Source organism: Diuraphis noxia, unplaced genomic scaffold (genome assembly GCF_037042655.1).
Source record: "Diuraphis noxia isolate RWA-SAM2 unplaced genomic scaffold, SU_Dnox_SAM2 contig0004, whole genome shotgun sequence".
NCBI classification, from domain to species: Eukaryota; Metazoa; Arthropoda; class Insecta; order Hemiptera; family Aphididae; genus Diuraphis; species Diuraphis noxia.
In genome coordinates this window covers 3154618-3168602 of record NW_028301714.1, presented here as the reverse complement: position 1 = coordinate 3168602, position 13985 = coordinate 3154618, and the positions used below count along the sequence as shown (strand labels likewise).

Sequence of the window (13985 nt, the reverse complement as noted above, 5' to 3'; positions counted from 1 at the left end):
TTTCATAACCTGGCAAACAATATGAAAATTAAAAACTGAGGATTATTTAGGTAAATTGTGTCAGTATTGATCATATTAGATCTTAGAATTTCAGTGTATAAATAACTACTGAGAATGATTTCATCAATATAATATTATACCACATGCTTTCTGCAATAGTTCTGAATAATATCATAAGGGCTCGGTAGTTTCGTGCACTAATAATATTGTGCAAGTTTAAATTAACATCATTACAACAACTGTCCAAAAAAATATAAAAATAAAATAAATATTTTCAAATTACAATTAAATGTGAGATAATTTTTTTTTTTTATGAATATGAATGAATCGCAATTAATTTTCCAAACATATAATTGAGTTAAAGCTCCGGCATCGCAAACCACAGTTTATGCTGCAGTTATTCGAAATTAAGATCGTAAACGTATAGGCTCTGAATATATTATTTTACTTATATTATATTATTGTGTTGTGTTGTGTATGTGTTTTCGAAAATCCATCGGCAAACTAGGGTGAATGTAATGGCATGCATGCAGTTAATATTGGGATTTCGTTTAGTCTTCCATTTCCATATGTGACACATAAAATGATTATTATAGGTAGGGTAGGCATTAAAATCTAAAACCTCGTAGACGCTTCGAAGTTGGGACCCGCGTCGACCTTTATACTTGCGGTGACTCGTTTCTCGATCAACAGGTCAGATACCGCCATGGACTTCTAATAATACGAGTATATTATAAACTACAGACACCGCGTGGCGTTTAGTATACCGGAATTCTGAGTTTCCGGTTGTGCATGAAAAAGTGGTAGCGGCCAGTATAAAATTATAATACTTATAATATGCGCGTATAATATATTATAATAAATAGTGTCGATATTGTGGCGTGTAAGTGATATTTTACAGGGCTATTCTCCAAACATGTTTACACCGGGATAAATGCATTTAGCTATCTCTTGAATAGTTTATTTATTGAAATACTGATTTTTGAATTTTTAAATATAGGTAATCGAGGGCCATATTTTTAAATTCTTAGAATTTTTACACAATTTAATAGGGGTGTTCTGTGGGGATAAAGACTACTTTTTTAATACGAATTATAATTTTTCCGTACAAAATATTAATTATTAATTATGATTTTTTTATAAATCAGGATGTACCGCCTATCCGAATTGAAATTCGAACTTTTAATTTTTGAGTTATATATAAGTTTGTGTATCTACTAAGCTAGGGTAATATTATAAGTTCATGATAATAGGTTTAAAACGTGTGGGGGCTAAAATGATTTAAAAATTTTAACTATCAATATTAATAATTAATCTACGTTTCATATTTTTAGGAAAACCATATTTAAAGACTATTATACTTTTATTAACTCAAAAACTACTTGTTCGAATTTTTATCTAGATATGTAAGTAATAGTACATCAACATTTCAAAAAAAGAAGGTGACACACAGTGGATTCTTTAAATTGTATTAAAATTTAAATTATCGAAATCAACCTACAGAATTTGAAAAAATAATGTGGGTATTATTAAAAAAAAATGGGTATGAACATGCTCGTCACTTGGTGAATCACCCTGTATAGTCAAGTCTTGATACGTATGATTGTATAAATTAACGAAACGATTAAAAAAAATCGATCTGACCTCGAAACTGCAGCGGCTCGTCGAAAATACGGAAAAACAGAATTACGTGAATTAGGTATCCATATTATTATTATTATGCGTCGCGTAATAACTTGCGAGTGATGTGAATAGAGTGCATTGATTGTGTCGTACCGGCGCCCATTTTTTTCTCACCGACACGCGTTTCCGTAAAACGGAAACAAAAACTGTGATAATAGAAAAATAAAAACCCTACGAAATCGTAGTTCATCCTCGACCGGCAAAAAGTGAATGAGCGTGTGGTGTCGTACTCCGCGTACTCGTGTATAGGTAGAAAGTGGAAGTGCGCGAGCGCTCGTGTCGGATGGAACGCGCGCGCGGTAGAGGAGGATACCGCCTCGGCCACGGTACTCTGCGCAGTCTGTCCGTCCGTCGGCTAACCCGTCGCTCGCGCGTTGGCGGCAAAATAATCGCGTCCGACCCCTCTGGGCCCTCTATCGTCGTTGTAGTCGCCGTCGGTGTGTGTGTGTGTGTGTGTGTGGTGTCACGCGGTGGTCAAATCGTCGTCGTCGTACTTTCTTATGTGTTTATTTTGTAATACCGTCTCAAAACCGTTTTTTACTACGTTGTATAATAATAATATAATACCTAATCGTTTAATATGCATACCTCCCACGCGATGTGCTGTTATTACGACCGTTACGTTATGGAATATCGTCGGTAAATCGCTGGTCCGACCTGCAAATCAAACGCATAGCCCATAATATATAGGTATTTTGTTTATACGTCTTTCGAATGGTAGTCATACTCATCGTGCCTGCACCTGCTTCGCCCGATAATGGGGCTGGGAAGTCCGGCAAAGTTGTCGACCCGGCCAAGAGCCCCGGTGACAGGTCCACATCGACCACATCCATATCGTTCGTGTCGTCTGATAACTCGTCGTATTATTGTTCGCAGGTCGATCCGGATAATCTGATTGCCACCACCAAAGAAGGTAAGACCGATATTATGATTGTATTATAATCATTTTAGTTCATTTATGATTTATTATACACCGTACCTGATAATAGCTAGATAGATATAATATTGTGTATTTATATTTTAAGATCAAAAACTTAGATATAAACATATAATGTATTATGTACACCTCTATAGTATATGTATAGAGACGCATGTCGGTAGAGTTAACTTATAATAAGCATAACTGTTCGTGTGGGTTCTGCAAAAATCTTGGCTTACACCCTAAAACTTTGAATTATTATCATATCAGTATTTTACCGAGTCCCACAAATGGTGAGTAAAACACAATAATTGTAGGTACTTAACGAGTACTTCAAATACATTTCAAAAAAATTCGATCAAAATAAATATTTCCTATAAAATAAGAATTTAAAATTAAAACGTATGATTAAAAATGTATGATATTGTATTTTGCATTCAACCAAAAAAATAAGCCTACTCTTTTCTTAAAATATGTGATTCATGAAGTGTTTAAAATATTTTTAATTTTCTTTATTCTCTATGCATAATAAAACTAAAAACCAATCCCACGCTAGATTTAATGCAAAGTATACGGCATAATATAATATAATATATTAAACTAAAACTTGTACACTTACGGATTTTATTACACTTTATACGATTTCAAACTAATATTGGTCTCAAAGTGTTTACTTCGATGGGTATCTCAGATGGCAAGATCATTATAACACATAATACTTATTATTGAGAGTAATGATGTTCACATTTTCTACTAATTTTTATTTTTTTCTTAAAAATTCAATTAAGATATGTACCAGGAACATCTGCGTCTAACCGTGAACATAATTAACGTTGAACTCGTTAGTGTAAGTGCGTTTTTCATATAGTAGGTACCTATTCACGACTACACAGACCTATAAATAATATAGGTACAGAACTGGCCACGATTGACCATTACAAATCGCAATAAATAGAACGTCAATAAATCTAAATGCTGTGGTCAATTATTCAAGTTTTTGCCCCATGTGGAATGTTAGTGTCATTAGTGCAAAAATGTTTATTTTTAAATTTGCATACCCGTCAAAAAAGCAGACTCAACCACATGTTTTGATCGATTGTGATGGCATAGATTTACTGATCACAATTTACAGGTGAATACACCACCAACGTGCCTTAAATCAAATAAAAATATTTTCAACCAGTTCGATATTGCGTGTCTGACGCAAATCCATTGGACTTTAGAAATCGTTTCACGTACACGAATTCATTATGCTGGCGTCAGTACATCATATCGATAAACAATTTTCGAAATAATAATAATGTTCTTTGCACATCCGTGACACGAGATGAATATTAAACATTTTGAAAACAAGAGAAAACGCGAAATACGATCCCAAATCTATACGATTATGCTACTATGAATATGGTAATTTTTAACCATATATATTTATGATACCTTCACATCAAAGTTTCGTTGAACTCGCAAAAAAGACTGTAATAAAAATTAAAATGAACTCATAAAATTATACAGCGTCCAGAATGACGTACAATTGTTACCGAATAAGATAAAATAGTGAAATAGATTCGGAATAAATGTTGACAGTAAAATAAAATAATATGTTTTATCAATTTATATTAGTGCTCGAATAGCTGGTGCTTTTAAATATATGTGTGATTAAATAAAATAAAACACGTACAATACAATATTACACCGGTCACCGAGTAGGTATACATTTTCTTGTTCTGAGGTTTAAATATAACACACATGATTAATATTTATTATTTTATTGCTAAAAAATAAAATCTTTAATAATAATAAAATATACGAGCGTACGTAACTGTAAAAGCTATACATATTTTAACTTCATCATACTTATAATAGTTAGGTCTTAGGTACCTATATAGGATCAAGACCTGCCGTTTTTTTTCCAACATTTCAAATTTACTAGAAATTAAGAAATTATAATTAAAAGCAAATACAATTCATTCATACAAGTAGAAAAGTCACCGGAAACGCATATTGAATTTAAATAAATAGTTATAGCTGGTATATTTGATTTAGCTGTTAATTCCAATCTGTTAACCCTCGTGAAATATTTTAAACTATAATTAATATTATTAATTACTCATATAGTCATATAATATCATATATTATGTAGTTGAATGTTTACCGCTACTCTAGCTATTATCTCTCTATCTCTTATGTATAATATGTTTATCTTAGATATTAGTAATACAACTATAAATATATTTTTATTATTATGAAATTGTTTGTTTACTTATATTAAGCAAGAATAATGTTTTGCACCAAATAAAGTAGGTTAAATAATAACATTTGTACGAATTGTCAACTTGTATACATAAGTATAATAATTAATATTGAAAGACACAACGTTTTGTTAAAAAGTATGCATTTATAATTTATGAAATAATACATTGATATAAAACACGCGTATCTATCACATTCCTGTTTTTTGCAGTTTTTCAGATATGTTCTTTGAACATTTTGTATTTTAACTTTATATTTGTAATTTGTAATAATTGCATCACACAAAGTAAACAACTTTAAAAATGTAAGCTATTTTCAAACTCATAATAGTGAGAATACTTAGGTACAATAGTATTACGAATAAATTATATTACTTCGAACTTGACATCGATGACATTATATATTTGATTAATACTTAATATATTAAAAAATGTAGAGTTCCGATTTTTAAATTTTTTATAATATAATATTTAATACATTTTTGATGTATTTGACCTTAAGTCACCAATTTATATTATTAAATAGCAAACGCCTATAACCTACTCGTCGATAATAACTAAATTGTTGAAATCGTTAGATCTGAAAAGAAACTAAAAATTATAGGTACTTAAGTGAAATTACTGAAACTCAAATAAATTCAATATTTCCCCGGACGAATAAGCACGCCATTATAGTTGAATAAAATATTATTAGCCAATAATTGATTTAAAAAATATGGGTGTCAAATCTCACTGACCTAATGCCAGTTATACTAAACTGGGTGTTGGTGGTTTTATGGAGATTAAACGTCTGTGGCTTAGAATCAGTAAAGATCAGCGTACCATGACAATTATTATTATAAATTGTATAAAAAGTAAGATAAACTACATGGATCTATGTATATTTATTGATTTTGTATGTATTATATATTTTACAATGTATTGTAGTGTGCTAGTGTGCAAGTTTTACATATTATTACATGGGATTAAAAATTAATTAAAGATAAAAAATGTTCGAATAAACATTATTCACGGGTCATCGATTAGTACTAAACAGCTTAAGAATGAAAGAGAAAATATCATATTAGGAATTATGTATCAGAGTAACGAGAATAAAAGCAAAAATCACCAATGTGCTATTTCTTGCACGTTAGCTTATTAATATTCGTGACGTACCTAGATGGATAAAAATCTGTTTTTATTTGTGTTTCGCAATCATTGCATGGTGTGCAATTAACTCTTTTGTTAAATATGGTTTATATACATTTACATTATTACAAACAGTAACCACCGTCCACCAGCTAACTATCAGTGGCTATAAATAACATGAAATAAACGTTATACACACACATATCTTAACATTCTTTAGTACTAAAGGGTCTAAGTTTTGTGTCTTAAAAAATCAGGAACAGTCAGATATTTATAATTTAAATTGTTTTTAAGAATAGTGAATATATAGTTTAGGTAGTAATATTTGTGTCAGACAAAACTAAATTAAAAGTTTAAAATACATGTTTGAAATTATTTCAGAATTATTATTACTTTATTTAAATCGATAATTAATTACCGTTTCATGCTTACGATTACATTTCATCGACGTAACTACGATCTATAAACATTAAACATAAAACATATTATAAAAAACAAGGATCATACTGATTGTAACCGGTTACATACAAATATACGATTAACTAACATAGATTATCGAATTATTTTAAAGAGTAATTCGATACAGCAAACGATCTAATTTAACTAGATTTTTATTTTATTTTGTTTCTGGTTTATTCTCTAATAATAATAATAATAATAATAATAATAAAATACATTGTTTAAATCAAAAAAAATTATATAACTAACTCGAAAAACTAATAGGTCTTATGAAATAATTTTATGTTACACTACATACGTATTATTATAAATTTTATAGTTTTTACTTTGACCAGTTTTCGAAAAGGAAAAAAAATCACACGCTATTTTATATATATGATGCTTAGTCAACAAAAATTTACCCAACCCAGTAAATAGGTACCTAACACAAAGTTTGTTTATAGAAAATAAGGATAACAGTTGTTTATTATTATCGCTTAAATATACTGTTGTGACATTACATACACTATTATAGTTTAAAATTAGCATACTTGCTAGCATATTACCACAATGTATCTCATGCGGAAGCATCTCGAACATCGGTTCGTCTGAAGCGTTTTTTGAACAGCATTGTGTACTTTCTCCGTGGTATTGTTAAATTGTTATGTTTTTAAGGCCTCTATATGAAGTCAAAACGTTTGTTATCCAATGAGTACGAAAAAAAAAACAATAACGATAATAATAATTATTATTATATTACTTACGTGGCTAGTGGCTACGTGTGAATGTTTTATTCATCGCAGAAAATTATAATAAAATATACATTATCCCTACTAAACATGGATACACGACACCCTTCTAATGCTATCGATGAGAAAAAATCGTCATTCCTACGTCTGAAGGAAATTGTTAGTTATATAGGTAGACAGTTTTGTATATTATGCATGTACCTATAACATATTATATGATATAGGTACGCTTGACTTATTACTCTATGATGTGATAAAAACATTTTCTCACTTTAAACAATAATTATTAATAGTGTTTAGACAATAGAAAACGTGCTTAAGATGTCGCTGTTGAAGGTCAGAAATCATATAAAATAATAAAAAATAAAAAACAAATTTAAACAAATGTATTAGACAAAATACCAGACATGATTACACTCTTTTACCCTTATATAATTATAGTTGCTTATTTAACAAACACACGCAATCGTTCACAACTCAACTGCAGTATACTGTTTATAAATTAAAACAATCATCTGTTGGAGTATGAAATTGTGTATATAAATATAGGCGTATACGGTAAATGTATATACAGTCTTACATATATAGATATAACGTATTTATAAAGTAGTTTTTAGCCAAATGTTTTTGACTACGACGGTATGTCGACATAATTTCATCAACAGAATAAATTGTGACAATTTTACGCGTACGAAAAATCAGGTGGTAGATCAAATCTTTTAATAATATGTCTTTCAATTTTGATTTATAGTCATTCGAAGTGTACAAAATGGTGTGCACAAAAGAAGGAAAAAAAACGTTTGCCCCTAATATATTTTCGCTTGTGCCGAAGCAGTATATATACTCATTAATAAAATTTCATAACTATACCGGTTGACAGATTAATAGGGTCCTAGTCTAGCCTATATTATAGTTCGTATATATATGTACACTACACCATTATTACGTATAGTATATTATAATATATTTATGTATGTGTGTGTGTGTGTATGGACTTGTGGACACAATGTTTCCAAACCGAGAATACACGGCAATATGTAATTTGTCAAAGAAAGTGCAATTTGCCCGTTTATGTATTATATACGTATTATTATACAAATGTGTGGGCAATTGTAAATATCTCCGTTTCCGCGTCTACTGCTGCTGCACTACTCGACCTATATAATTATATATACTATTATATTATATGTACATATAGCTCTGTGTGCTCTGCAGTTTTTTCAGCCCATTGATCATTGTACTTGTTTATATTCGTTATTCATTTTGTGTTTTTTTCACGATTTCAGAAGAGTGGGTGACTAAGAAAAAAGTTGAATTGACTACAAAAAAACAAATCGAAACGAGAGTTAAAAGACAAGTTGTTTTGGAAGACGGTAAAATCGTCGAGGACTCTGGACCAATCGTTACGACCAACACGACCGAAGATACCGAAAAACAGGAACATCAACAAACCGAAGTAATTCCAATTAACACGCTAACTCAAACACTTTAACTGCACCGATTATAATAAATTTAAACACCATCATCATTGATTTAGAATATTGTTTTCTACATTCTCCACAAGATTGAAATTAACTTCATACAATCACAAAACAAATTAAAAAAACATTTTAAAGTAGGTATTTAAATTTCTCGCAACGTATTCACGTTATTCAGCATTCTCATATTATAATAAAGCTTGTCGACTTTATCGGTGATCTCCACACACGACTTACACGACCATACAGCTAGACTTACTCTGTTCGAGTGGATTGGCTACGATATATATATATATATCGATTCTTATTAAAAATTGCTTACAATAATATATATTATTATACTATAATGTGTATAGAACTGAAAAGACATTTTAAACCAGTCTCGGTAAAACGCAAATTCGTTCGTATTAGCCTATTATTGTACAGGTACATACTACATACATAATATATGTATCTTCAGGCTCCTCGCGAGGTAATATAATTACGATTTCTTAGCGTATAATAACATAATGAGAATTATGATTAGTCTTTTTCACGCGGATATCACATCAGAGCATCACACAAAACAAGTTAAATTAGATCAGAATAATTATATTCGTTCTCGGTATGTACAGTGAAAGGTAGATATTATCAAAAATAATATATAATAAATATAACATGTGCCAAGTGCATTCAACACACTATTACATGTGTATAGGCTGTATAGTTATCGTGTACGAAATTAATAATTATTATTTACGTATGAGTACACGGTAACAGTATACAGTGGTAGGCAGGTAGATACCAGGTTGGTATACAAACATATCAGAGTAAAAAAAAAATCAATTTATACACAACATAAAGTATAGGGTTCAGCGAACGGTCCTATTGTTTTTGGCCGCTGTCTTGAGCCGGCTTTTACCTATTCATTATTACATTATAATTATTAATCCGTCCATTCACTCTGTCACGTTCGGAATCACTGTAACACCATTGCATTCCTTAAGAGCGATGATCCTGCAAGAAATCGAGCTAGTATGAAGGTGAATGTCATATGGTGACTATTTCGGAATTTACAATCGAGACGTGATCGGAATAATATAATTTATTATTAACAACGTATTTCGTTTTCGGTTTTAACGCACACCTTTAAATTATAATAATATAATATACAAATTATTATTTATTACACCAACACCGCTTTCAGTAGTGTCTTTCGTAGTTTTTCGAATTATTTTTTTTCTTAAATACTATTGCTGATCGTTTTAGAAGATATTTTGCTGACCGCGATGTCTTGGCATAAATGATATCATATAAATGAACAAAAAGGTTTTAACCATTATAGATTAATTAAACAATAGCGTTTGAAAAAAGTACTGAAATTAAATCATGTGAAATAATTAAATAACAATATTATAAAGATCGATATTAATCTAATTATAATATTTTACTATTTTATTTAGCATCGTCAATTGGGTGACGAAGGCGACGGAGAAAATACTAAAGAAGTGGTCGTGAGAATATCCTCATTAGAGGGTAACCCATCATTATTGAAAGAAGTTCGAGAGAAAAAAATCAAAAGTCGAGAAGAAAAAGAAGAGCTTGTTGAAACAGAGGATGTGGTCCACCTAGGAAATATTAGCGATAAGGTTCGTAAACATTAATATAATAATATATTATTATACAATTTCATCATTGATATATTCGCTCACGATACAAAATCTGCAATTTAAAACCGCAATATTAAATATATACCATTGTAGTTATAACTTATAAGTATACAAAAGTATGATTTGCATATAAAACATCAGAAACTATTGTGATTTATTGTTCATTCAAAATCAAATCTGTTTGACGTACATGAGTCCGTCGTACGTGTGAACAGATATTATGTGTTTTTAAATTGATATGTCGTGAATTAATTAAAATATAAAGTATAGTGTTCGACAATTTTATTACCGGAAACCATTAAAACCAAACAGATTTATTGTCTAAAAATCGTTTAAATTGTTCAACATGTCTAATAGTATATATTCCGCTATATATTTAATTCGTTATTAATATTATAAAATATTTAATAATATAATTATAATGAAGAATCGTATACAAATATTATTATTTATTATTATGACGCGCAAGACGTATAATAATAATAATATTATATATTATCATAATAGGTGTTCAATTTCTTTCAAGTTCTTTCGAAACCGTCCATTATGCGTTGTATCGTGCATTGACATCGCGTCGCATATCCTGTGAACGTCCTGCAATGATTGCCTACATAATATGCTGTGCGATGTTATAAGTTTTGTCAGTTTTGATCTATAACACGTACGTGACTGGCGCTATAATACGCAAGTATTATATTCGTTACGCTCTATATACTTCGATGATCGTATTTATTCAAATGTCGCAGTGATATCGTATGTATATATATGTATAATGTATTAAGTGCTGTGGATATAATATGTATGAACGTTGCATAATATTCGTCATCAAACATACATTATTCGTACGGCAATGTCATTGTACAAAACACGATATAGGCACTACCTATACCGGCTATACCTGACTAACTATTATATACAGAGTGATTCACCAAGCATGATCCTCCTATGTTTTCCCTTTATTAATGAATTATTCAAATTTTAATTTTTGGAATTTTTAAGTAGATTTATTACTATTAAGAACTATATTTTCATAATATTAGATTTAATAGCCATATTGCCATTTAAGCATTGTTCTGTGGTGAACCATTATTTCCAACGTAAATCCTATCTTTTTCTAACAAATAGTTACTCGGATGACTTTTTTGAAATGTTGATGCACCTACTTATAAATTCTAAATCAAAACCCGAAAAAGTATAGTTTTTGATTCATTTAACTTTTCGTACTAAGGACAATAGGCCCGTGATAATGAATTTAGAACAAATGGGGTTATAATGATATGAAAGTTAATTTAGTACCTAACTATTATGATATTAATTTATCAATATTTTAAAATTTGTAAACTAATTACTTTTGATTAAAATAAATAAGTATAGGTCAATATAATTATATCATTTTATATTTTTGTGAAACCTTTTTTAAAGATTATATTATCCTACATTTATGTACTTAAATTATATTATATTGGAAACCACTTGTTCAAATTTTGATCTTAATATATCGTGATGTTCAATAAATTCATCTCATTAGGTAACAATATTAACTGGAAAAAAAACGTTGGTTCTCTTTGAAAAATGAAGTTTGTATCGCTAGTTGCCATGGCAAATTTATTAAATGGTATTACAAATCTAAATAATTGAAAATATGCTTCTAAGTATGTTTAAATATTTAATAATACTCCAACAATCAGAATTTCATTATCAAAGTAAAATATAGGGTTGAGCATGCTTGGTGAATGGTGAATCATCCTGTATACTCTAAATATAACGTCATAGTGACGACTATCACAACAAAGTTATATTACAATATATGATCATAATATCAGATTTATAGATATTATGGTGTTGGTGTAGGTTATACACGTAATGAAAAGGATAATATTTGCTCGGTATCGCGGAAAGATAAACATCTTTAACAGTTTTATTTTGTACACGATTACATTTATTTTGACGAACTGTTTAGGTTAGGTTAAATACGATATTCTGGGTTCAAAAAACTAACAAATATTATACAATATTGAAATGATTTTTCTCTCTTTCACTGTAATATATTATATTGTATATTATGTAGTTCAATTATTATTCTTAATATTGTTCGATTATTAACGAACGGTCAAATGGGACACCCGTCTATAGCTATAGCTGCCAATAGCAACGAATGCTCAACTGTAGCCGTACAACAATAACAATCATAATAATAACTATGGTCCTATAGACCGCGTATTACAGCTATACAATGTTCACCATACGCCGTCGTTACGTAACGTATCCATTATTTGTGATTTTTTCTCTCCATGCAAGACCATAATATTATTATCTACGCGCGTGTCTACATAATATGCTATGGTTACAACTTTACAAGAGATACTTCTGCTTCGATCGTATCTCTGTTTTATAGGTATATGTATAATATAGTATAAGTACGTATTTAAATGCACGGACCTGCAGTGCTTGTACCTACCAACATTTTTTCATTTTGGATTTATAAGTCCGCAACAGCCATATAATATATACGCCCCGAGGAGTGTGCGGTGCAATTTAGTTTCGTCCGGCGCACATGCATAAAGTGCGGCTCGTTAAGAGCTCAAAATGAAACCGGTTTTCGAAACAATTTCTTTAACCACTACCCCTTGTGTGCGCTGCTTGCGATAGGCTACTTACGTGAGATTGCGAAAATATTTATATTTTTTAATCATTTCTTCGAGATCTATTTAATGGCGGTTTTTCTTCTTACATGTCGCGCGCACTTCCTTAACACGTGTACGATCATGCGCGCATAACATTATCTGAAGCTCGTGGTTTACCTATGTATAATATCAGCGAGTACATATGTTTACTTTTTTATAATACTTTTACGCGCCAAGTATCAGATTTTCGTGACTATTGCTACTATAATTGTGCACATATCAAGAAGACAAGAGGTATATAGCTGTTATATATATATATCATCATAACTTGTCAAACTCATTAAGAAACTATATAGGTATAAATACAACTATACGATATACAAATTAATAGCCACCCCACACTTTTTGTACCATTTATTTTGAATATTTATTCAGAATTCAGACTAATATTAATTCAAAATATCTGATTATTCTTGTATAATGCTTGTATCCCCGGTGGGTTGGTATTCAAATTCTGTAATCGGATTCAATATGTCAATTCGAGACGACGCATTTTTAATTTTTTAATAATATGGTTATTATCGGTTGAATATATTAAATTATTTTATATGTTTGAAACGTGCAATTACAGCATGTTTAATATATTACAAATTGATTGATATCTGCAAGTATATTATAACAAATTTTATAAGGTAACGTAATTTGTGTAGTGGAATAAAATCGTTTTAATATCGTATGCGCAGACAAAATGCACTTAATTATCATTTCATAATATTATTCTCTTTACGTGCATTCGGTGTATATTTCTTCCATAATATGAAACATAATATAGTATATAGGAACTGCATTTTATACGTAGTCATAAATCGACTAACCTAATAATTTTCTTGTTGCTCCTACATACCTTAATTGCACCTACTGTAGGAATTTCACTACACACAAGAGTCGAGTCGATTTACGACTTTTGCTAATGTAGTAATATGTAAACCGTTTGTCTTTTGACTCGTGCGTTCTGTATTTTTTTTAATGCTGTCTGTATTTCTCATATATTGGTGTCGTGAAAACCGG

General features: G+C 30.1%; 1 protein-coding gene across 2 annotated transcripts in view; it reads left to right on the top strand.

The window, feature by feature from the left end:
• LOC107167977 (uncharacterized) overlaps positions 1-13985 on the top strand; it is a 59498-nt gene that overhangs the window by 25544 nt on the left and 19969 nt on the right. Inside the window, exons 3-5 of one of the 2 annotated variants that reach the window (XM_089225282.1) lie at positions 2560-2596; positions 8453-8622; positions 10087-10272. In XM_089225282.1, coding sequence (XP_089081408.1) covers positions 2560-2596; positions 8453-8622; positions 10087-10272 — 393 coding nt within the window. Of the gene's footprint in view, positions 1-2035; positions 2597-8452; positions 8623-10086; positions 10273-13985 lie in introns of those variants that run through there. The other variant, XM_089225281.1, reaches the window with a different exon arrangement.